This window comes from Vanacampus margaritifer, chromosome 12 (genome assembly GCF_051991255.1).
Source record: "Vanacampus margaritifer isolate UIUO_Vmar chromosome 12, RoL_Vmar_1.0, whole genome shotgun sequence".
NCBI lineage: Eukaryota > Metazoa > Chordata > Actinopteri > Syngnathiformes > Syngnathidae > Vanacampus > Vanacampus margaritifer.
The window spans coordinates 16,812,697-16,838,589 of NC_135443.1; the positions used below are offsets into that span (position 1 = coordinate 16,812,697).

The following is a 25,893-nucleotide window of genomic DNA, read 5'->3' on the forward strand; positions in this document are numbered from 1 at the left end:
CACTCCTGGACTGGGAACAGTAATGATCGCTCATCCCTCTTAATGAGAAGGATTAACAGGAATTCCCACAAGGTCTTGGAACGCTAACAGGTAATATCTTGCAAACATTTGGGATGCACTGACACCTTTGTTTGGTGGTGAGATTTATATGCATGGTGGTGTGTGTGTCAAATGTATCAGTGCAGGTTGTTTTGGGTTTACACATACTAATGCAAAAGTTGTCATTGTTTTTGAATTGTATTTTGGCTAACAAAATGTCAGTTTTGATTTTGAGTGTTTATTGAGCTTATTGAAGGCATTAACTGCAGTTATCAGCACCTTGTAGGCTTATGTGTTGCTGTCAAAAATACATGGAATCATCTGGAAGGTTTTTTGCTATCAATAGTCTCAATATATATATATATATATATATATATATATATACATATATATGAAATGCAATTATCTATAGGATTTGGAGCAGTAAATATAAAAATTAGATGTACTGGTTGGAAAGCTTCGGACCCCTTCTGAGCTAACACAAAACTTTTGGATGTTGGGTAGATCTCGAAGGAGAACAACTAACATGACTTGGCTTTCCTTTGTTGCTTGAAGAATTTGGCAGCAGTAAATCTCGATGATATTGGCGGCGGTTCAGCAACAGAAGTTGTTGATTTTGGAATGGAATAGGTTTCTTTTGCCTAATTTACTTCAGATACATGCTGTGTAAGATCAGTAGTGCAAGTGGATTTAATCTTTGGATATTACTACTCAAAATACAGATACAGTACTAAGTAAATATAACTCTTCTGGGCTTGATAGTTCAAATGTGCATTATAGTAGGCCATATTATATGTATATATACTGTATATTTTATTTGATCAGCTGGATCGGGCAATATTTAGCATTTTATGCAAAATCGGTGATCAGCTGTAATGTCTTAATTTGCCAGATCAATTAATGACACCATTGATCCCCACAAATGGTGACGCTAGATTGTAAGTATAATTATCTTGTTTTGTTTTATTGCTCCATCTTCTACGCCAAATGTTGATCGCTGATCGTGAAAGGCCAAAAATAATTTAAAAATCCTGATCGTGTAATGATGTAAATACATCTCACACTACACTGCAGTCTTTGTTCAGACTTAGTCTACATTGAAATCTCCCAAGTGGCTAAAAAGGTAAGATTCAGAATTATTATTTGTTCATTTATTTTTAAATGTGACACAATTTCAATCAAAATTTGGTTTGAACGACCATGCAGGTCACAGGAGATGACAGCAAACTTCAGCTCAGTCAGCATATAACTGCTGATTAAGTGCAACGGGATAAGTGGTTGAAAATGGATGAATGAATGAATGAATATCCTACAGCCCTTCAATTCATCATCCATCCTTTCATTTTCTATAGCGCTTATCCTCATTTGGGTCTTGTTAAGCTTACAGTATCAGCCAGATTGATAATTGTGATTCACTCAAGGGAGTTCAATCTGGGGCTTCACTCAGCTGATTCGTTCGGAAAAGGAGGGACTTGCTGTACAATACTTCGAGCTGATTGGGTGATGCGGCATCTTTTACACATTTGTTTTGACCAATCAAGGCAACGGATGAAAATGTCGCCACGGACATCTTTTCCAGATAAAAATGCACGAAGCGCCTCTCGCTGGAAACGGTGAGTAATTCTCCGAGAACAGAATTAATTGCAGCGTTATTCGTCTGATTCTCCAGAGTTTGCTAACTCACAAACACCGCGAGAATTAAACTAAAACTAAAGGTTAGACTTTTGTGACAGTTGAAAATGTTAAAAGGTGATTTGAAATATATCTGTACAGTCAGCAAATTATCCTGACAGTTTGAGCAACTTGGAAGTCAAACATCGTCACAGAACGGATTGTCTTTCATTTTAGAGGTTCCACTGTGATATCATTTGAAATGTGTGTTATTGCTCCCAAAAATAATTTTGGACCAGCTGTATGTTAAATTCTGATTTACAGTAGACTTTTCAAAGGGCTGACTAAGGAGATGTTGTAGTCATTGCTGGAATTTCGTCTTCAACATTTGAATGGAACCCAAGTTTGGATTTCATTCGGTCATTTTCAGACTAAAGCCGCTGCGAGGTAGTTTTGCCCTCAAAACAATCCAAATGTTTGTTTCGCTGTAGATATACGATACACATTTTAATGGAATGCAACGCAGCACAAGTGCACTTGCCTCTTCTTCTTTGCTGTACGTAAGATGCACTCGCTCATCATGAAGCAGGCCTACATGTGTTTGGAAGCGGTGGAGAGTTGAGAATTTGACTGTCTGACGGTGTAAATGAATTCCATGTGGTTTGAGCAGAGGTGTAGAAACACTGCGTTTGGAGAAAGTCATCGGAGGGGAAAGTCGTCCAGGCTGCATGCACCTTGCCAATGAAGGGGTTTTCCAGCAGTCTCCCCTAAATCTCTAGTGAGGAAAATTCTGAATAAAATGGCTTTCACAACCAGTTGACGCATGTTCAAGTGTGTCTCTTCAGTGCAGAGTGAACATTGTGGAAAAATGGAGTCATGCTAATTCTGGAATCGCTCCTTTGCTTGAACAGAAATGGATGAACTCTCAAGGCTAAGGGTGAAATCTCAGCTACTGTTTGCTTGATCTTGCTTGATGTGTCATGTTCTGAAATGAGATTTACACTATTGGCCATTTATATGCAAATGGGATCTGTTCCAGAAGTCCCGCCCTTTACAGTACATTGCAGAATATCTGGTCTGCATTTGCAACTACTTCCTTTAAGCATGTCAGCAGTTTCTCTCTTCCATGTGTTTGAAGCTGTCATTTAATAGGAAGACCGCAGAAACGACTTCGATGATCGAATGTCTGCTGTCGGCTCACTTGCAACTCATTCATCAGCTTGCGTATTACATTGCAGCTCCAATTTCATGCGTTTGAACGTCATAATGAAACCACATTATGTTCAATATTGTTTGCAGCATGCGCAGTGAAGTTGAAATTGTGTCTTGTATAACTACAGCTGACTGATGTTCAAGGGCAATGCCAAGATTATTACTTTAATGGCCTTTTTTTTTTTAAACATTATTTGTTGAATGCTTGGATACAATACTGTTTTTTTGCACTAGTGCTCTATTAGGTTCATGTAGAACTCCTGCAGTCATTTCCTGCATTTCAGAGAGACTCCGCTTAATAGCTAAATGCCATAATCATGTAATTATGATGTCAAAATGTGGTATAAGAAATGCCGAAAACACAGAATGATCACAGATCTGGCTTGAGTTTTATTGTCCTTGAAACATGGGATTCAAACTGCATTTTAAAATGTGGTAAAATAAATGGAGTTTGAGCCAATGATTGAGAAAACATTAATGGAGCAAAGTCATTAGAAAGGCAAAAATGTCTAATTTGCATTTCATATTTGGTAATGGTGCATTTTGCTAGCACTCACAGCAAGAAGGTTTTAAACTTCAGCCTGTGAAGTTTGTATGCTCTCCCTGTGCTTGTGTGAGTTTCTTCCTAAAATCCTTAAACATGCATGCTGTATATAAGGTGAATTTTAGATTAGTGCTGATAAGACACTCATAAGCTCTATCTCTGAAGACAGGGAGACAATTATTGTCCTTGATCTCAACAAGTAACACTCAAAATAGACACTCTGGATGTTAGGTATCAAAAGAGGCCAAGCATGTCAAGGATTGCCTATTATGAGTGTGCCAAGTCAGCATAAGCAACAGGCAATGAATGTGCAGTGGGATGCTTGGGCTCAATATGCATACTTAGGAGATACTTGTCACTTGCATGATGATAAATCATTACGGTTACCTTGGACAAAGACAAGGCATAATTGATACGGTTTTTATTTATATATATATATATATATATATATATATATATATATAATTAGTATTATTTTTATATTATTATGTTTTATTATTTTAACTACTGTATGTTTGAACCCATTTTTAAGATGTGTGTGTGTTTTTTTTTTTTTTTAAATCTGGTTTCCATTCAAATGTGAAAAAAAAGAGATTCAGATGATATTAACAGCCTAAAGCAGAGGGTGTAGGCGTGCACTGCTGAAAAATCCTTTCAGCAGAAATTGTGTTGGGAAATGGTTGCATAAATGTTGACTACAGAGCCTTTGATATGCTCATAGTAAAACGAGAACAGATTTAGAGTAAAATGAAGATGGCTGGAGAAGGCCTAACCTCAACGAAATCAGCAAGTTACTTTCGCAATTCCATAGCAAATTGGTGCATCAGCACATTTTCTATGGATCCTGCAGCATCCTCTGACATTCATACAGATGTGAATGTAAACTCGGACTTTCCCTCAGATCAGAGTTGGGCATCGAGGGCCGAAGTCCTGCAGGTTTTGCATGTTGCCCTTCTCCAACTAGGCTGATATATGATCAGCTCATCAGCAAGCCCTGCATAAACCTGATAACGATATCCTGTTGATTGGAATCAGGTTGTGTTGGAAGTGAGAAATCTCGAAAACCTGCAGGACCCCAGCCCTCGAGGACCGAGATTGCCCACCTTTGCCTTAGAAAGATATTAAGATGAGTCTAAATGTTAGTCACTATGTAGCACAATTACACAATTACAGTAGATGAGTGGTTAGAACTTTAGTCTTACAACAGGGGTGCTTAAGTTCGGTTCTCGAGAGCCCTTATCCAGCCTGTTTTCCATATTTTCCTCCTGCAGCACAGCTGAATCTAATGATCAGCTAATCAGCAAGCTTTACAGAAGCCTGATAACGATCCTGACCATGAATCAGGTGTGTTAGTGGAGAGAAACATGGAAAACAGGCTCGATAGGGGCTCTCAAAGACCGAACTTGAGCACTTCTGCCTTACAATTTTGCGGTTGGGGGTTCGAATCTGGGCTCTGGCCTTCCTTGCAACCCTGCAAGCAAAGGGAGAGCAGACAATTTCGTCATGCCATTAAAAATGTTGTATTTAAACACCGGAATGCTAAAAGGAGGCAAAAACATCTAACATTTTAGAAAATGTTTGCAACAAGTATTGGCAACAAATGTATTGGGGAGTTATTTATAAGTCTTGGACGAAGCGTGTTCTTAGATTTAAAGGATGAACTGGTAATCCCACAGGAAACAGTGAGCACTAGTTCAAGGGTAATTGTGGTTTAGAAGTTCAATAGACCATTCATTTAGTACAGCTGACAGCGTTATGTGAGGATGTGCTGGATAACGTCAGAAAGGAAAATGCTTTAGTGCACTAAGGCGTTGAGAGCTGAGAAAGAGGATTGATGTGGGTCTGAAGTCATTGACAAAGAAGAGAGTTGAATTGAATTCACCTCCAGATTTTCTGATGGCCAGCTGGCAGCAAAATAATTGTGATTTTAGTACATAATTACAGCACTGGGAAAGTTAGTTCCAAAATGTAGTACAGTACACTGGCGGAGCCAGACTTTTATAAATGGGGGCTCGAGGGGGGCCAACGATGTTCAGGGTATCCAAAGATTATGCCAAATAATTCATTTCATGATAAATTAATTTCAATCGGAGTCTCTAAATGTTGAAATATGTTTAAGTACATATTAAGCATGCAAGAGATGTTTGCACATAATGTGCTGTTTATTAAAAATGTACAAAAACATTCAAAGTCTATGAAATAATTAACATCAGTGTTTAATATGAATGAAATTTAATGCATACACTTGTTTAGTTTAATTTGTTATAATAAATGTTAATAAAAAGGAACAAGTCGCATTTTCCCCCTTATTTCGTTTTCCACACACCTTATGAAAAAAAAATTGTTTTGCATACTACTACAGTGGAACCTCGGAGTTTGAACGTCTCGGAACTCGGACAAATCAGACTTCAACCAAAAAATCTGAGTAAAAAAGGAGTTGGAGTTTGAACTCATTTTCGGAGTTCGAACACCCAAGCAAAGCAAGCTAAGCCGAACGTACCTTGAAAACGGGTAGCTGAATGAAGCCGAGCAATGCCGAATGCTCACGTTGCGGACGATGCACTGAAGAAAGACAACAGTGCCAGTGGCAGCAAAGAAAAACATACAGTGCTGCGAACCACAGTGGATTTAGGAGTATCGCGCCATTGTAACTACCGTGACTATTTCTGAAAATACTGGCACGAGGACCCACCCCCAGCTGTTCAATAACGTGCATGAAGTTAAACAACACACGCAAGGAACGCTTAGTAGTCTAATAACAAGCCCAATACACAAAGTCAGCACTGAACTCAAGCAAGCATTAACATAGCATTTATCATCCACTGATGCCATCACACCACAACCAAAAAGGTAAGGTTTTTTTTTACTGTTTAAATACTGTTCATGTAAATGTAAAAAAAACATAAATAGAAATTTAAATAGGAATTTTCTGTTTTTGGAGCTTGGGAATTGATTTACATTTACACTTACATTATTCCCTATGGGGGAAAAAAATTCTGAGATTGAACAATTCGGATTTTGAACACTTCACAGGAACGAATTATGTTCAAACTCCGAGGTACCACTGTCATTTATTTACAGCCACACAATGTTATTGTTATTAAATCCCCCAATTCTAAACGTTTAGGTTTATATATACTAAGTGTTAAGTATTTTGTGTGTGATGTTTAAATATCGTATTTTGAAATTATGATTTTAATTTGGAAGGCCGCTCCGTAGTTCTGTTTCCTGTTTCACGTCTCTGTTTGTCATTCAGCTCATGCATTTGTATTTACCTTGTGCAAAACAACGTTAACTTAAGGGATATATGCCACGGAGGAGGCAGGACTTCTGACTTCCGTGTTTTCGCCGTGTGGGCCGCGTCCCAGTACTTGCACTTCCACCTTTGTGTCCCTCAGTTGCGTGTTCTCGTCGACGGGTGTGAGTCTTTAGTGTGTCTGTCTCAATTGTCTGAAGCATTTCAGAGAGCTGAGACGCCTTGCGCGCTCCTCCCATCGGCGGCAGCGCTTGGTTGGGGGTTGCAGGGGTGGGTGGGGGTGCAACCATGCGAGTGTTGGAACGCGGCCAGCAGTGGCCGGAAATGGCGCTGATGTGCAAAACCCAAGTCGGAAATCCGTGGCATCTACCCCATTGATGTCCGTCCAAAAAAATCTATCTGAACATACTGTAAGAGTTATTCTAAACAGTCACTCACGTCTCACGGGGAAACCAACATGACATTGCCAAAAACATGTAATCTTGATTGGACTCGAGAGATTCTTGTACTCCAGACTCTTAGTGAGGTGGATTTCAACATTTTGTGGTAAATAGCGGCAGCTACTGTGCAGGAGGGGCATAACAACTAATTGCCGTTAAGAGTGATATAAATGCTGGCAGGCTACAATGCAAGACGTGTGGCGCCACTGCGCCGGTGCTGTGTTATGTCAATCATTTGGCGCCTGCGGGGTCCAATCACATTTGAGCAGGGGCACGTGCCACCCCGGCCTCCCCTCTAGCTCCACTAGTGGTACAGTAATAGTATATACTCTATCGCTGTCATTTGGAAACTAATGTCTTATCTGCGAACTGGGAAATACCTGTGGAAAAAGATGGCTGTGTGAAAGTGGATTTTGAAATTATGGTACTACATCTGAAGGAGCCAGATTAACGGGTAGATTTCAACTCTCCTTTACAAACAGGACAGAGAGCTATAATAATATTTATTAGATGACCATTGGGAAAGACCCCATTAAGATGTGTTCCCCTTTCTCTACAGGTTCAACTGGAAATAGTGCAGCTACACTATGGGTTACAAAGTAACATCCATGCCTTGTGTTTTAAGATGCCTGTGTTTCATGCTTCTTCATTGGTTTAACGCAGCTCAAGACGAAGACCTAAGAAGTAAGTAACTTTTGTTTTAATAAAAAGTGTCAAAATTAGTGTTAATTTTAAGTTACTTTAACGCCACAAATTTTTTTAATGTGCGATTAATGACCGCGCCTTACTCGTAAAGCCTGTACTGAGTGAATTCCAGTCGCAATGCAGCAGACACGCCCACGTCAAAATTTAGCAGTCATAATTTTAATAATAATGCATATATTTGTGCAGACTGGGGTCAAGTTGTATTTTCTAGTTTTAAAAATGTGCAGAATTTCACAAGTTACTTCATGTTAAAGATTAGGTAGCTCTTAATATGAAAAGAAAAATGGGCTGTACTGTCACCAACATCTTACAAATGCAATTCTGCATTCAAGTGGCAGAAAAATTACCTCAACACAAATCAATATCACACTTCTTTTTTTACAGTAAATCTTTTTAATTTTTAACTCAGTTTTATGAATTATTATGAAATTACTGCATCGATGACTAAACTATGCAGCCATATTTCTTAGTTTAACTTTTTTTTCCACTTTTATGTGAACAATAGTATGAAAACTTGTAAACAAAACAATATTTTATTGTAGATTATATTGTACATTTAAAACAGATATAAAATTTGCGATTTATCGTGAGTTAACTGTTGAAGTCATGCGATTAATTCCGATTTAAAAAAATAATCGCCTGACACCCCTAGTTTTAACTTCTTGTTTTCCATTTAGCAAAACTACCAGCAAACCGAATGTATTGAAAATCAGCTCGCTAAGGTTTTGCTTTCTGTCTTCCTCAGGTTGTAGGACCGCGCCAGGTGATTTGGTATTTATTGTCGATGGTTCTTGGAGTGTTGAAGATGTCAACTTTGAAATAGTGAAGCGGTGGCTTGTAAACATAACCAAAAACTTCAACATTGGACAGAAATTTACCCAAGTTGGTGTAGTTCAGTACACCGATGATCCCATTTTAGAAATACCTCTGGGGAAGTATTCCACAAATAAAGATCTCATCAGAGCGATGGAATCTATTGAGTACATGGGAGGAAACACGAGGACTGGCACGGCCATTGAGTTTGCCACAGACAAACTGTTTGGCCTCTCTGAGCGTGGCCCGAAGGGAGTGTCTCGTATCGCAGTTGTCCTCACCGATGGGAAGTCTCAAGATGAGGTTTCGAAGGCAGCAGAGGCCGCGAGAAAGAAAGGAGTGATTTTGTTTGCGATTGGTGTGGGGTCAGAGACGGAGGAGGCACAGCTGGGAGCCATCGCAAACAAGCCTTTTTCAACGTACGTCTTCTCTGTTGAGGACTACAAAGGTATTTCCAGGATCATACAAGTCATACGACAAAAACTGTGTGAAGGTAAGAAATTGCTTATTTAGAGGCTGTTTGCTCAACTCAGAAAAAAAGTTGGCCGATCATTTGTTCAGTAACTATTGAGTTTCAGGCTTTGTTAAGAGCTTTTCAATTTAGTCAAAGAGAGTGACTACTTAAATATCAAAAGAGCTGTTCAGTTTTTGTGTCCTTTTTTTTCAGAGACTGTTTGTCCTGCGAGAATACCTATTGACTCCAGAGATGAAAAAGGATTTGATATCCTATTACATTTAAATTTGGCGAAAAAAGCCAAGAAAATAAAAGGAACATATCATGGCACTAAGGCCTATGAGGTGACATCACGTATGGACTTGAGTGAAGCTACAAGGTGATCAATTTGACTTATTTTTCTTTGTGTGTTTTAAGACCCAGTATGTAGTACTTAGCGCCATCTAGTGGTCAAAGAATAAGATTAGAAGCACGCAGGAGCACGCACACTACGGTGGCTCAGAAAGAGATCACATTCTGCGAGCCTACCCCCAATTTTTATTATGCGGGAATAAACGAGCATCTTGGCGAGTGACGGCGACTTGGCAGCCGTTGTGAAGCCCGACGAGCGACATTGAAAGACCGAGCAAGCCGGAATTAGCCGTGCAGCTAACAAGAGCAGCTAGCGGGATTTAGTCAGAGCCATAGGCTGGAGTGGCTAACAAGAGCAGCTAGTGGGAGGAGCTAGTAAAAAAAAAAAAAACTAGTAAAAGCTTGCGGGAGTAAAGCAGAAAGTGAAAGGCGATGGACCAGAATCACAGGAGCTAGTGACGACCACCTGAAGGCCCCAGCTGTGGAAGGAAAGCTGCGGTTCACCCATTGGGTCCACTCGATGCAACCACCACCCGGGCTAACTACATTCGCAAAGTTATCCTTCGGGCAGCCGTAGCAGGAAATACAACATTTTTTTTTGCATTCTATTGACATAAACAGTCGTTTTTTTTTTTAATGAATGAATTATTAGTTCACCACTAGATGGCGCTAGGGATCACTGAATGTCCCTTTAAAGCTGAGGTAAGCTAATTTAATATTTCAGGACACTTTTTCCTGATGGCCTGCCACCATCGTATGTATTCGTTGCCACTCTGAGATACAAGGGATCGGTAGCATTGGAAGAGTGGGACCTGTGGAGGGTCCAGACACGTGACGGGAGACCTCAAATGGCAGTGACCCTAAATGGACTTCATGGCACCGTCCAGTTCACCACAACCAGTCACTCACTAAGCGGGACGCAAACGGTTACATTTTCACGGAACACTGCAATGGTACGTAGATGTGTAGGATGGGTGTTGAGGTGGGGGCTACCTCAGTTGATTTTGAGTGTGAGGCGGGGTAAACCCTGGACTGTTCGACAGCCATTCAAACCTATTGACAATTTTGAGTTTTCAATAAACACAATATGCATGTTTGGGATGTGGGAGTAAGACCTATGATAAAACCTTTTCAAGGTAGGGAGGACCTTTTAAAAGTGAAGCAGATGTGCGAACCACTTTTTCCATTGAACCAAACTATGTAAAATACAGGGAGTCCTTGATCGAATTACGTCGTACGTGACCTACGGCAAATCGACTTTGCGGCGCCCGTGCCTCGTTCGTAGCACCTTCTTTTTCGTTAATTTCCCACAGTAATCACATCATTTTAAAGTTGTGTTGTTGTTACCTCCAGCAACGGGCGTCCATTGAGCAAGTCATCAGGTACGTCACATTTCTGTGTTTAGTCCATTAGCTCCGCTTTGCCGTCCGTTAGCAATGAATGTCCGATACACGAAATATGGTTCCGGCATCTTCCGGGTGGCGCAAATATGTTTTTTAAAAGTACTGTAGGGTACAAAGTACTTAGATGCAGGCCTAAATATTGACTTTAACTGTGAAATTCGGGTAACGTTGCCAGCGTAGGAACGTAACTTGTCCATAACTTGATTTGGTTTCCAATATCTGTTAGTTTAAAAATATTGCAGTCTTGAAATCTTAGTTTTGACATTAAAAAAATAAACAAATTAAAAACACCATAAATAGGTGCCCGATTTGAACATACAGTAATTTGAATTACATAAACATACTTGAACTTCTCACTTGCATGTGGTAAAACCTTGTTATCTTAGAGGCTCCCTGCTGTCTGTCGAGCCCAAAGGGGAAAGCCTGTTTAAAAGTTTAACTGGAACGGGTTAATGTTTATAGCAGTTGTGCTTAACTTGAGGCACCTTGTAGCACCCTCCTTGTAGAGTTCATTAGCGCACAGTTCAGAAGACTGGATGGGTCAGTTAAAATCATGACTGCTCCAACGTGTCTTGGGAGAAAGCAAACGGAGTGCGAGTGCGCCCACCCTTTCCCCTGCACTTAAACAAAATACAGCGGAATATTTGAGCTTTGAACGTGACCATCTGGTAATACAATAAGAAAGACTTCAAAACAGTTGTTCGAAGAATAACAGAATAGTCCTAGAGGCACCAATAAATGGAGGCGCTGATGGATTTTGACACGTACACTTGCCACATTTCGCTACTCTTGCTTAATGATTTTGACATGTACTACAGTACAATGACGTGATTGTAAATCCACTTGTACCGTGACCTTTCTCCTATACTTTACGGAAAGGGACATTTTACAATAAGAAAAACGTAATATATTTTCTCATGTACTTTTGTTTCATTAGATTATAACTTTTCCATCTTTTTTCACTTTTAGTTTTTAAACACTAATAATATTTTACATATTTTTTTCTTTGTTTAATTATTTACATGCGAGGAAATTAGATTATTTACCACTGTTTTCATTGTTTTAGTTACATACTGAAGACAATGTGACGCGTCAAGGAGTTTTTCCTCTGCTATATCAATTATCCATTTATTGTGATTATTGTTGCCTTGAGCAAAATATCACAATAGTATCCCATGTTACAATGATTCCCACTTCTATTCATTAGAAAGAATAGTGTGTGGTTATACCATCTGAAAAAAATAAGGCAGGGTGTTTCAACTCAAGAAACCGAATATGGGTCCTCGCCCTATACCTGCTACACATGTTATTATGGAGGGGTAGCTGAAACATCTTCCATCCATCCATTTTCTTAACCGCTTGTCTTCACAAGGGTCGCGGGGGGCGCTGGAGCATATCCCAGGTGGCTTCGGGCAGTAGGCGAGGGTACACCCTGAACTGGTTGCCAGCCAATCGCAGGCTGAACCATCTTATTTACTTAAATTCACACACAGATATAGATGCAAAATGAAAGATAATTTGAAAAAAAAAGTTATTTCATAAATAAAAATACATTTAGATGCAGTATGCATAACTGTGAACATCTTGAGCTACTTAATTGTGATTTCTCTAATCATCACTACCAGATTTTTTTTTCTCATGATAATTTCCTGTTGTTTGTACTTTTGCTTTATGCCTAAAGAAACTCTTTGATGAGAAATGGCACCAACTACGACTGCTGGTCACTGAGGAGGACGTCACTCTTTATGTTGATGACCTGGAAATCGAAACGTTGTCTTTGGAGCCTCCTGTTGGCATTTTCATCAATGGGAAAACTCAAGTTGCAAAATATGTCAGTAAAGAAACAACAGCACCAGTAAGAATTCTCAGATTGTTAAAATATATTCTGAACTTTTTTTTTTAATGTACTGTTTTATCAACAGAAATGTATCTTTCTATAGTTAAAGAAATGCTTTTAAATCAAATGTCCTTTAATCAGTGCAATGCTGATAAACTACGGTTATAGTTATGTAACAGCGATAACACCTGGCAATTCCAAACTTCTGATATTAATATAAACAATTTTGCAGTTTACACATTGTGGCAGTAGTTACGATTGTGGAGTGAAGTCACATACCATATGAAAAAAAACTTTTAATGATGGTTTTGTGTTCCATCTGTTATGAGCCTCAAAGGCTTTAATGTCGTTTTAAATGGATTAATGAAGGGAGCCGCTTCGATTTGCCAGGAGTCGGCTGTGTTCCCTCCCACAACAGCAAATGTTTTTCCCCTCAGAAAAACTTTGTGATAACCGTATTTAACTGACATCATTGCTGCTTTTGTTCAGAGTCACCTACTGAGACCAGCTATACTTTGTTGGTAACGCTAATAAAAACAGCAGCACCTATCTGCTTTACTTACCTAGCCTGCAAGGAGAATGGATGCATAGATGAAGCCCTATCCTACATGACACCTGGTCCTCCTCTTGATTTAATTAAAGTATTAAACACCCCGTCATAATATGAGAAAGTGTTTTTCATTGGAGAGTTATAAATAGTTTATTAGTGGCAAGGCACAAATAATACTAGGATTATGCAACCACATTTACCACTGTTACCACTTTTATTAGTTTTTTTTTTTTTTATATCGCCATTGACGTGTTAATTGTGTACTGTTGCCATTTTTGTGCAGTTTGAACTTCAGAAGCTCCGTATCTACTGTGACCCTGAGCAGAACAACCGCGAGACTGCGTGTGAAATACCCGGAGTGGTACGTACGAGAGTCCAATTAGTTTGGCTTTGCTATTCTTCTTCTGAAAAGCAACAAAGATAACTTCTTCTCACCTACTTCTCGCTCCGGGATCCACATCTGTTTCCACTAGCACTCAATTTTACCATCAGTTAACTGCACATTTGGCGTGAAATGATTTTGCCACCACATACTTAACCATCACACCATATAGTAGATAGGTCAACTCAGCAGAAAATCTTATTACAACACATTTATTTAGTAAATTCTATTATTTGTTGGAAGGGATTCTGCAGCTAAGACTTGTCTAGCCATGCAACTGTTCTGGTGTCCCATCATTATGTTGTTTGGAACTCACTATTGCTGTCTTGCTACATTGCTAATGCAAGACAAATTCAGAAGTCTAAACTTACAGATGCTTGCCAATCATTACAGCTTTGAAATGCATCTGCTTCTCATTGACTTACTTATAAGTCTGCTTATCAATCTTCTTTGAAATAAAACATTTCTATGGTAGACTCAGCCAGTTCAATTTAACGCTTACTTATTATTGATCTCACATCAAAAAGTTATTTATACGTTGCATACAGAAATTAAAAACATTGCAGATTTAATCATTTTACAGTTATGACTAATACAAATAATATTGAATTAGATTTAGCAATTACTTGTAATGACAATACAGATTTACAGCTCATGTTCTACAGGAGTATAGATTATTAATGTATGTATGCATATATGTATATATATTACATAAAGATATTATATTATATTTATATTACTTATATATATTGCATATTTATAGCTATACTGTAAGTGTAAATCTATATACACAAAAGAGCTTTCTTTTTTGCTCCGTCAGTGTTCCAACAGTCCAGATTATGCTGAGCCAACTCAAGAACCTTGTATTTGTCCTTCGGGACCTCCAGGACTTCCAGGCATGAAGGTCAGTTTTTCCAAATAAAGTTTCTTTATGTCTCCTTTAGATATTCCAAAAATGCCTCACAAACATCTTAGGTATTTTAATAGTAACTACTGAAAATCTTCTGCAACCTGCACTAGGCTGAGTATGAAGGACGAAGATCAAATAAATGCATGTTCACGCTCCAATTTCTCATTTTTCTTGCAGACAATATTGTGTTTTTTCAGTGTTTATTTAATTTATATAAATAATATTGTGACGGTGACTACAAAGCTTAAATTGCCTTTATATTGTACTATATTGTATTAAATTATCCTTGTGTAAATGTGTGATGAGTCGGTCATTTTTAGGTATAAGAGGCTCTGTCAAAACTATAATGACATTAAAAACGCTCACCATGTTTTCTTTAGGGTGAACCAGGAAACGGTGGCGAATCAGGTCAGCCTGGACGTGCTGGTGCTGATGGTAAGCCTGTGAGTACTACATAGTTCAATATACATACATTCCAAAAAACGACCACTAATTTCCAACAGAAAAAATAGTTGCTGAAACAAATTCTTATAATAATTAGTGCTACTTTGTACAAGGTCAAAAAAAATGATTGCCAAAATTATCATCAGTATAGCTTAGGTTTAACTGAGTGGATGTTTGTATTTTTGTTCCAATTGAAGGGGGTGCCTGGCATTAGAGGAAGTCCAGGGTTTCCCGGTGTACCAGGAACGAAGGTGATCAATAATCCAATGACAAGATCACTGCAGTTACACAATAGCCTACCTTGTGAAAATGTGTGTTTGTTAGGGTCAACGTGGGACCGATGGTTTGAAAGGGGAGCAGGGGAGGCCTGGCGTTTCGGTAGGAAGGTCGAAAAGCCATTTGTGGCATTACTGTTGGTTTATCAGCAGCTGCTCCCAACAAACAGATTTTGGCATGACTTTTTGTGTACTCAGGGAGAGAGAGGTGTGCCGGGATTAACAGGACCACCTGGACAACCTGGAGAAAAGGTATTGATATCTATTAATCCATTTGTGTTCGATTATTCAATCTTTTTAGATCATAAACGAGCTGCAGTGCTAACCAGCAGACTACACGCTGGATGGGTCACCAATCATGTCACGATCATCTTCGCTACATTGCATGGCTGAAGTACAATTATCCCTACCCTTCTTTATCGGGGGTTACATTAAGAAACATCCAACAGACAAAAATCTGAAAAGTAGCGACCCTATATAGATTTAACTATTTTAAAGATTTACACATATTACCAATGAAAAAATGTGCAAATGAGGTGCAGGTATTACTTTTGTTTAGGTCACTGTCCTCACCTTCAACACTGTATCATCTGTTACTTTGAATACGTGTTGCTTTAAAAAAGCGTGTTTTGACCAGTTGAGTGATGTCAAGTCAACGAATGAAAGTGTAGAGTTGGGTCGGGATTGCACTGGCTGTTAAGTGGCTAACCATTACTAAGTCTGCATGTTGAGCTACTTCGTAATTGTGGCCATCGGGAGCTCGTGAATAAATATTATTACGTGTTTGTTTTCACATCGTTTGTTCAATGTGCGTTCTAATGATGTTTACTTTACTATCAATGTTGCGTAAGACGGTTATGCTTTGAAGGAGACACATTCCACTTTATCTTCCTGTTGAAAGTGTGAAATGATCCCAAACATTTACTGTCTTAAGCTAAACACTTTACTCTAAACTAACTATAACTTACTTTAACTTCCAGGATCCCTCACCGTACCCCGGCCAACGACAGCGCTAAGGGTGTTTTTTGTGTGCATTTGGTAGAGTTCTAACTCCATCCGTGTTAGCTAGCGCTAAGCTAACTTAGGACAGTTCATCTCTCTAGTCCAGCGTCCAGGTTTGCAAACTCCTACGTGCTAGGACGGCGTCAGGGGCCAACAGTGAAATAACGACAACGGCGTTGGTACACATGCGTAGGAGGGCTTTATGACTGATTGCTTAGCAGTTTAGTATAATGCTCATTAGCTGGCTAAACAGTTCTTCATACATGCGCTAAGACTCAACGGGTGTCGGTTGCCACTCAAACATTCCCGTGACACACAACAATAATGATAATATGATTCATTCTCAAAAGAATTTGAAAATTCTGATTCGATATTAATTTTTAACAGAATCTCAATTCAAGCCCAAGTAGGTATGAGTAGACACCATTCAACTGTCAATATTGAGTCTGATATTACAGAAATCTATGCATTATTTTCTCTTTATATTGCCATGGAACATTGGCCTCAAGAAAGAAAACAATCAGAATTTGATCATTTGAGCCATGTAATGTAAATCCCGCCTAAGTGTTGTGTCCACGACTGCTTCGCAATGGGAGTTAATGTTACTTTTAAATGAAACCAAATGACAAACACATCAATGGAGGTTACAGCTGTTGCAAATAAAACTGCCCGTGTAGCTCCGGGAGAGCAACTAATTTTAACCGAAATTCAAGGAGCAAACACGCCGCACAAGATGTACTTATTTGTGTCCGTAGCAATACAAACATCAAGTTCAAAGTGAACCGGATGCTACTCTGAAGAGAAATTGGTGAATTAACAGGAAATCCATGCAAGACATATTCACCGTTTGACACTGTTGCATCAATCTCTCTTGTCGCCATGTGTTTTTAATATAAAAGCAGATTCCTTGAGAGCAAGACACACTTAAGATTGGGTTCTATTTGCTGACTTAGTGAGTCTTGGTTCCGTTCAAGGTTTGTTGTGTAGATGGGAGATTTTCCTTGCCTCTGTTGCCAAAGTGCATCTTCATGTGGGATTAGTTGGACTTCTTTAATGTGTGGGGAGGATGATCCTGGATCTGCTCCACATGGAAAACGCATTCAGATAACTTTCTGTGTGTGTGTGTGTGTGAATTGGCATTCAAATTTAACTGGATTTCATTCCTGCTTTGTCCCCAAAAAAGTCCATCCATCACTGTTTTTTGAGACGTGTGTTATTTCCATAGTCCCCGCTGAGGTACGTCTGAGGTACATATCTGACAAAGACTTGATTGAAAGACAAGCACACAAAGGAAACAAGTGCAATTATTTTATGACAGCTTGAGATACGTTTCTTATGAAAGCCAACACTTTCTTAACAAAACACATCCTGGTCCCACGGAGAGGAGTTTGACAGGCTAATCTCTTTGACATCCACTCCCACTTAGAGTCATTAGCAGAAAACCCCACAAAATTAATGTATAACAAATTAAGAGTATCAAGATGTTGTGAAATCTGTATTCGACCCAGTAGCCCAGAGTCTGCGGCATCTTCTCGTTTCAGTCACAAAGAAAGAAGGTGCAAAACTGAATGGAAATGTGCTTTATTTTAAGAGTACTGTAGTGCTGGTCTTAAAGGCAGAATAGCATATGTGGCTATTCATATCAATTGAAATCTGTAAACAAATTTAATTTATCCAACAGGTAAAGCAACGATGATAAAAGTTACTTTCTTCACTGTTCGTATTTGAACGGATGACAACATTTCAGAAGATACCTAGTGGGGTACATTGTGTTTTATGGCAGGAGTGGTTCAATGAGGTGATGAGGTGCTTGCTCAAGATATGATTTCCGCAAGCTGTCCCATTGCTTGTTATATAGTCTTGCTCTTGTATTGTACTGGCTTTGCAAGAGCAGTAAAAAGTAATCTGCTAAAATCCCATAATGTTGAACTGAGCGTTGACAGGGGCTTTCTAGGGATTTTCCATGATATATAGAGCACCATTCCCACAGCATACAAGAACATCTGCAACATCTGCCTTTGCAAATTGTTCTTGTTTTGGATGGCCACCCAAGGGTGGAAAGTTTGTGTTCCTGGCGAATGTCTATTTAGATATAAAGAGCGTGGATCTAAAACTGCTGAACATATAGTACAGTCAATGTAAAGAAAAGATAGGAGATGGTAGTTCAATCAAATGTCACGTTTATCAGGGTTGGACCCACAACGTTCAAAAAGGGTATTCATTCTCCAGTAACCTGAAATAAATTAAATAAATAAAAATGAATGAAATAAATAAATCACTATTATTACACCATCAGGATTTAAAATACAGCTGCACTGAGTTAAATACAACAGTCCATGAATTACATGCACCATACAACCTACAGTTGACTTTAGTCTCCATTTCAATATTACTATCCAAATTCCTGAATGTGTTTCTAACTTTGCAAAGAAGGAAGAATGACCATAGTAATAGTACATTGGCAGTGCAGTTAGCTGTAACGGTCTTGCTCCATTAGAGCTGTCATTGAGCTGAAAGTGGAATCCCCTAAGAAACAAACCCAGTCATGTAATTATTGCTTGTCATAATCTTTCTAAATCTTTACTGCTGTCAGGGACCAGTTGGGTCACCCGGACGAGTAGGGATGGTGGGTGAAGCCGGACAAACGGTGAGGGCGTCACTGTTGACACCCAGTTTGTGACCACCACCAATTGAACTCTAGTTGTTCACACTGCTACTAATTTACAGGGAGAGAAAGGAAGTATTGGACTTCCCGGGCCTCCGGGTTATCGAGGAGCAGCTGTATGTATACAAACAAACAGAATACAGTTCTTGCATCTACTAGGCGGTCTAATAACCTGTTGGTATCTTTACAGGGTGAACCTGGGAGAGATGGAAAGGATGGATTTCCTGGGCCGCCTGGTCTAAAGGTCTTTCTTGTTTATATGGTGCAAATATTGAAAGATGAAAAGATGAATTTATTCAGGCAATTTGGCAAAATGTGCAAATTCCTGGAAGACTTTGGTGTTCCCAAAAGTTGTTGTTGAGGTTTGGCAGCTATGGGAATGTAGTCACGGAGATCTGGCAAAAACTTTTCTACAGTTTTAGATGAATGTGCTTTTAGTAAACTGGATATTTCAGGGAAAATGGAAACCATACGGCACTTGAGGTCAATTTAATATATGAAGAATCTGGTCATTTACTTTGAAGCTATTGTGTGATTTCTGTGTGTCATCCCTAGTCATGTTTTCTTTCTTTCTTTCTTTCTTACATTGAAGGGAGAAAGTGGAGCCAGTGGCATCCCTGGCCTTGATGGAAGGGCCGGCCATACAGTGAGTCATAATTGCAACGGCAGTGACTTTTTTTTTAGCACTCAAAATCTTAATTTCATAACCTTTCCAAAACATTTTATTTACACACCACGGAAATGTTGGGGGTTCTCGTGAGTTTGTCAGAGGAAATAGTGTCGTTTCAAAGTCTGCGCTTAGAGATGTTGAAATTTGGACTATCTTGTCCCTTTGAATCGCCAGACAAAGAAAACTACTGTTGCCTTCCCGAAAAAAACCTTTGATGTATGATGTACAGTAGCTTTCATTATATCATCCATCAAGCGATTTTATAGTATGAAACAAAAAGGCGGAACTGTATAAATTATAGGCTAAGATAGAGAACCTTTTCACTTTATGTCAAACGATTCCGCTCTTGAGTTTTCTTAATTTTGGCTATACTTATTAATGGAAGTGAAGTGATATGAATAATTTAGTATAATCACAGTAATTTTAAGGGCCCAGTGTAAAGCCCTTAATTGTCCTCTCTCTTAATTAAAAACAAAACAAAAAAACACTGTGTGTTAGCCTCACCCATAATGTTTAGTTTTACAACTAAACTTTCAGACAATCACAATTCAGTTGGAGCTAAAATCAGCATTAGATAGAGGCAGGAAAAGGGCAGGATAGGATAACACACTGGCAGGGGGATGAGATAGTGGCTAATCCACTTGCTCTTGCTAATAAGGCTAAGAGATACGCAGCTTTCCATCTCTCTGGCAAGTTCTCACTCACTTGACAACAAGATGAATGATGTGACACTACTTTGACTATGCAGCGCCAAAGATATGAAAAACTACCATGGACATAACTGTCGGAAACATTTATCATGGCTGATTCCATAACCAAGAGTGCTAGCGCTAGCAAAGCTTTCGTCATGACCACATTTACCAAGCAGAGTTTTTCATTCATAGTCTCAGGATATGTTTCCACATAAAACTAGCTGCCACTCTGCCATTTAGGTACTTGTGCATTACTGTAGCAACCATAGGAAACATTACCATATATGTTTCATTGCCTGATTAGTTAGCTGATGAACTAGTAACTTGCTTTCAGCCTTCAGTTGTCTTCGCTGCTATTTGTCACTACTTTTCGTTCATTGAATTATTTTCCACAGGGTAACTGCTTAATTGCATTAATGCATCTTTACAGGCAAAGCACAAGTCTGAAACACGGGATAGTCATTCAATACTATTGTTGTATAACCAAAGTAACACTTCCTGCCTGAGCAACAAAAAACTACATCACAGGCAGTCACATTTTCTAATATTGTTTTGTATCAGACGAAAGGTGCTATAGTTTACGTTGTGGATCTGATCCATGTGTAAATATCGAAAGGTGAAATGTTAATCTTGTAAAGCAAAGTGTTTTCCATATATATATATAAAAATAAAAATAAATAAAGGAATAGGCCTTGGTATTGAAGCAATGTTCTAATACATTTGGAGGGGGACCGTAGCTCCAGGAATTGGTTCGATGTCATAGTAAACGGTCCTTTATAGAGTTGAAAATTTGTTGGATGGATTATACAAAATGCATGATTGTTGTTGATGGTTGTTTGACTCAAACTGGTGAAAGGACAAAGATGGTGAGTAACCTTGACAATGTTGAAATATAGGGGTATTTCCCCTGTAAAGTATCCCAGGATAACCCTGTTATGTAAGAAGTCTCTGGCTCCAATCGAAAGCCATAAAATGACTAATCGAGGGAAAGCTGCTCTGCTCTGGCAATTCTGTTTTTGGAGGAAAGTGTTTGAACTGGGCCACAATCCCACTGCTCATGATTAGAAGTCTTGTCCAGAGTCTATGATGGGTCTATAAAACATGACTCAGTTGCTCCACAAGGCTACAGGCCATCCCCACGCACCCATGAACAAAGAGGCTATCCACAGTGACAGATTTAGTACATGATAGCATCCTTATTTTGCTCAACCAAGTCCAATGCACATGCAAGTTATTCGCCCATAGAACACGATACATATAAATATATGGTGGGTCTTCTTTGGCAACTTGACCAATCTGATCACTGATCAATGTACTTGTATTGTCAAATACTGGATTCTTAGTCGGGGTCTCCCACTAAGCATCTGGAAGACTTTATCGCAGCAAAAAACAACAACAAAAAGCTTCTCTCTGGGATTTAGTGGCAACACTGTGCACCACAAAAATGTTCAGTGTGTTTTTTATTACATTTATATTGCTGTCATTGTTTTTCCCAAGTGCATTCTAAATAGGGGTTAATTTCTTTCTTGCTAGCACAAGCACATTCTGCACATTTATCATTTCAATGGTTTTTCCTCTATGGTCAAGATTTGTTGCTCTTGCTAAGTGAAACATACAGTACTGAATACATTAGTGTGCATATGTGCAGTCCCATCAATTGAAGGCTATCACATTGCACAAGATCTCCATCGGAGGTAGTTTGTGTTGTATTTTGTGTGTGTGTGTAATTAATAGTTGAGAGTAAGGCATATTTTGACTGTAGGTATTGATAAATGGCTCAAACCATAAATAAATCTTTATTTTTTGTTACGCTAGTATGGAAATTATTTTGCTTTAATAATATGAAATTATTATTATTATTACATTCCACATTTTTAAATACATTATCTAATTTGATTATTTTCTATTATATTAGGGTATGCCTGGTTTACCAGGGATAGCCGGTCTCACTGGACAAAAAGTGAGTTTTTGCCTTTCTCTCACTTCAGTGCATGCAATTAGCCACTTAGCGCATGTCCGTATAATGTTGTATACTTTTGTTTAAGGGAGAAGCTGGTTTTCCGGGATCAAGGGGCCCACCAGGATCAGATGGTTCACCTGTAAACTAATGTTTGACCATTAATTTGAATTTTAATATGTACTTTTTCTGAACCATTTTGCAAATGTATGAATTTATTCTCTTTACAGGGGGAGATTGGCCCGGCCGGTCCACCTGGTTTAAAGGGAAATATTGGCCCAAAGGTATCCATAATACCATCATGATATTCAACACCATGGGAATTATTATGATTATATAAAGTATTTTTAATTAAACCATATTTTCTCAAATAGTGGCCCTGGCTACAATAAAACAAACAAACATGTAAAAGCTTCCACAAACCTAATAAAAGTGTTCAACAATTGATGCTTACACTGGGGAAATACATTACAATATACAAATTCATAATATACCATATAAAGACTAATGCAGTTCTGCTATCTGTAACTATTTTCACAGGGCAGTAAGGGTGAAAATGGAAGTGCAGGAAAACAAGGGATACCAGGTTCCATGGTAAGCTGCTACTGTCACTTATCTTCTAATGAATAAAGACACAAACTTTTGCAAATTTCTTATATCTTTTGGATCTGAAAACAAAGCCTCAAAATGAGTGTTCTTTACTAATTTCATGTGCTTTGCTTTTAAAGGGCAGACCAGGTGATCCTGGTCAAGCAGGTCAGCCGGGACACCCAGCGGTGCCCGGCCTAAAGGGAAGCAAGGTAGTTCCGTGGCACTGACATCATTAGACTATTACAATGTTACTAATGTAATAATATGTATTCTTCTCTATTCTATTAGGGAGAAAGGGGACATGCAGGTGAAAGAGGAGATATGGTAAGACTGGAAAAAAATTCCATAGGTATTTTCCCTTAGTTATAAAGTGTATCACACTTCAGTGTTGAACTCCATAATTCATAGCCTGCACTGCAGAAGGTTTACAAAACATTTCTGGGAAGTGAGCAGTATTTCCTTTAGGTTACGATGCATAATAAAATAAGCAAGTGATTGACGCTGTGATTCATATTTACTCATATGCTTTATTGATGAAGTGTTAACATCCCGCTGTGTTTTAATTACAGATGATTGAATGTGTTTTGCTTTAAGGGAATGAAAGGCGAAAAGGGAGTCGATGGAAAATCGGGGACTCACGTGAGTTCATTTTAACCCGTTGGGTTTCAGGAAACAGAATGTTTCTCAATCTTAGGACTGGTTCAGGATCTAGTGGTTGGGTACCAGAGTACTGCTTATGTACTACTTTGTGATTACTATTGGTTTATAGTGCAGTCTGAGAACTTTGTAATTACCAAATCAATTTATGTTTATCCAACAGGGCTCACCAGGTCTGAGCGGACTAAAAGGGGAGGTATGTGGACCTAATGACACTGGAAAACTTTGTCCAATATGATGTTCACCTCTAACACTGGCCTTGTGTTTTTGCTAGAAAGGGACAACAGGGGATCCGGGTCAGAGAGGCCAAAACGGTCATATAGGCCGCCCTGGACTGCCAGGACAGGTTGGCCAAATGGGACCTCGAGGCACTCGGGGGGACACAGGTCCTGCGGGACAACCTGGCCCGGCGGGAAGATCTGTATGTTTGGCACACTTTGACTTCCGGTGTCTTTCATCATGATGCATGTTCATGTTTGTGACTTGTGTCACTCCAGGTAGGTGAAATTTCAGACATGCGCATTCGCCAAGTTTGCAGAGAGATTCTTCAGTGTAAGTGTCGGGTCCTCTTTGTTTGTGAGAAATCATCTCAAAACATACATACGAAATATTCTCTCTTCCATTTATCGTAGCTGAGCTGCCGTCAATGTTGCTGAGCCACCAGTCAAGCGGCTGTGCCAGTTGCCACGGCCTTCCTGGAGCACCCGGTGTCCCAGGTCTGACAGGGCCCCAGGGCCTCAGGGGACTACCTGGCCTATCTGGTGCCAGGGGGCAGCCAGGCTACCGTGGTCGTTCAGGGATACCCGGTATTAATGGGATAAAAGGTAAAAATAAAATAAAAGAATTTACTACTCTTTTTATTGTTCAGAAATCGTTCTAACAAGGATAATTGTGCATGTACGTTTGTAGGAGATCCTGGGACTAAGGGTGAAAAAGGAAGCCCAGGGCGCACCATACATGGAGATGAAGGACCACCTGGGCCTCCAGGTAAGATGCTTCATCAACTTTTTTTCCCCTTTAGCCTTTTATCTTTGATTGCTTAGTCTGCTTAGCCTTTGATGATGACAAGGTCATATTTATCGGACAGGTCCTGTAGGTCCTCAGGGCTATGGCAAACCGGGAATCTCAGGTCAGCCTGGCCCACCTGGTCTAAACGGAGCAGAGGGCAAAAGAGGTAATCCCGGCACACCTGGCCAGCCTGGGGTGTGTGACCCATCTTTATGCTATGGTAGCTTGATGAGGCGGTCCTACTACAGCAAAGGACCAAACTATTGACACAGTCCACCAGTGTGAGGCTGGTGTGAAGCAAACAGCCATTCTCAGGAAGATCTCATCCTTACAGTTGTCCTCTGGTGCAGTAACAAATGGACCTCTTTTAAATATAGGCATTATACAAAGTCTACATTCAACTGTTAAAATACCAGCTTTGTGATATAAACAAATGAGACAAAGAATAATTTTTTAATTTTACTCGGGAGAGTATTGGCCTTTAAAAAACAAAACAAACAAAAAAATATTCCCCCAAATTGATTGATCTTTTTCAGTTGAAATTTGGAAAATTTTGTTTATCACACATTACATAGAATAATCTGGAATTTTAGTTAGGGGTGTGTAGACTTTTATATCCACTTTCCGTGATATCTGACAATTACCAGAGTGAGATTGCACCAAACATTTTCCATTATAATTTGTCTAGTTTTGTTCTTCTTATGTCATTGCCCTGAAGTTTGAATCATTGTAGAAAAATAGGCAAAAGGCACTTTGCAACAAGTCACAATTTTCTTAGTTTAGCTTTGAATCTGTCTTTGGGTTGTATGGCTGGTACATGATCCCATATTGCCCCCTGGTGATGGATTGCTGTATGATGGGGCCCCAAGTTGATGGCTTATGACATGAATCAGTGTTTCTAAAATTGTGACCACCCCACCTCACCTTGTGTATTTGTATTTAATAGCACCCGTAATGCTCTTTTTCATTAGTGTTTGTTTACAGCATAAAACAAAACAAAACAAAAAAATTGGGACTGGATGGATGGTTGTGGTAGAAAAGAGAGAACAATGCATTTACTGAATTGATAAGTGGTCCATGTTTAAAAACATTTTGAGAAACACTGAAAAATGCTCAAAGTCAAAATGCATTATCAACATCCTTAATCTATTTATGTACAGTAAATACTGTATATTCAGTTAAAAAAAATTAATTGGCTGCCTATAGCTAATTATTCAGTGGCATTATGTTTTGCTTATTAAGCATTATGAATTAACTTTCTATACAATCGCCATTTTACTACACAATAATGAATAGCAATGATTGTAAAATAGGCTGGAATTATGTTTCTTTTTTATACTTATGGGGCCCTTCATTACTGTAGCAAATTGTTTTATTATTTATAATTCTGGGTTATAATTGTAGATGTTTAGCATTGCCATGATT

At 39.0% G+C, this 25,893-nt stretch overlaps 1 protein-coding gene across 1 annotated transcript; it reads left to right on the top strand.

Annotated features, from left to right (window-relative positions):
* col21a1 (collagen, type XXI, alpha 1) lies at window positions 1-25,893 on the top strand. The gene is made up of 29 exons (XM_077581970.1): window positions 1-90; window positions 7,662-7,786; window positions 8,553-9,113; window positions 9,288-9,453; window positions 10,150-10,378; window positions 12,510-12,683; window positions 13,499-13,576; window positions 14,418-14,501; window positions 14,888-14,950; window positions 15,149-15,202; window positions 15,276-15,329; window positions 15,425-15,478; window positions 18,822-18,875; window positions 18,956-19,009; window positions 19,084-19,137; window positions 19,486-19,539; window positions 22,171-22,215; window positions 22,301-22,354; window positions 22,443-22,496; window positions 22,753-22,806; window positions 22,941-23,012; window positions 23,092-23,127; window positions 23,398-23,442; window positions 23,624-23,656; window positions 23,735-23,881; window positions 23,958-24,012; window positions 24,093-24,284; window positions 24,370-24,447; window positions 24,548-25,893. The coding sequence occupies exons 2-29, from the start codon at window positions 7,690-7,692 to the stop codon at window positions 24,733-24,735; spliced, it is 2,883 nt and encodes a 960-aa protein (XP_077438096.1). The 5' UTR covers window positions 1-90; window positions 7,662-7,689; the 3' UTR covers window positions 24,736-25,893.

Excerpts from the sequence above, each read along its gene's own strand:
- col21a1 (XM_077581970.1), top strand. The coding sequence starts at position 7,690 with ATGGGTTACAAAGTAACATCCATGCCTTGTGTTTTAAGATGCCTGTGT. Across the intron at positions 7,787-8,552 it reads TCAAGACGAAGACCTAAGAA|GTTGTAGGACCGCGCCAGGT; the intron begins GTAAGTAACTTT and ends TGTCTTCCTCAG. Across the intron at positions 15,330-15,424 it reads AGGGGAGGCCTGGCGTTTCG|GGAGAGAGAGGTGTGCCGGG; the intron begins GTAGGAAGGTCG and ends TTGTGTACTCAG.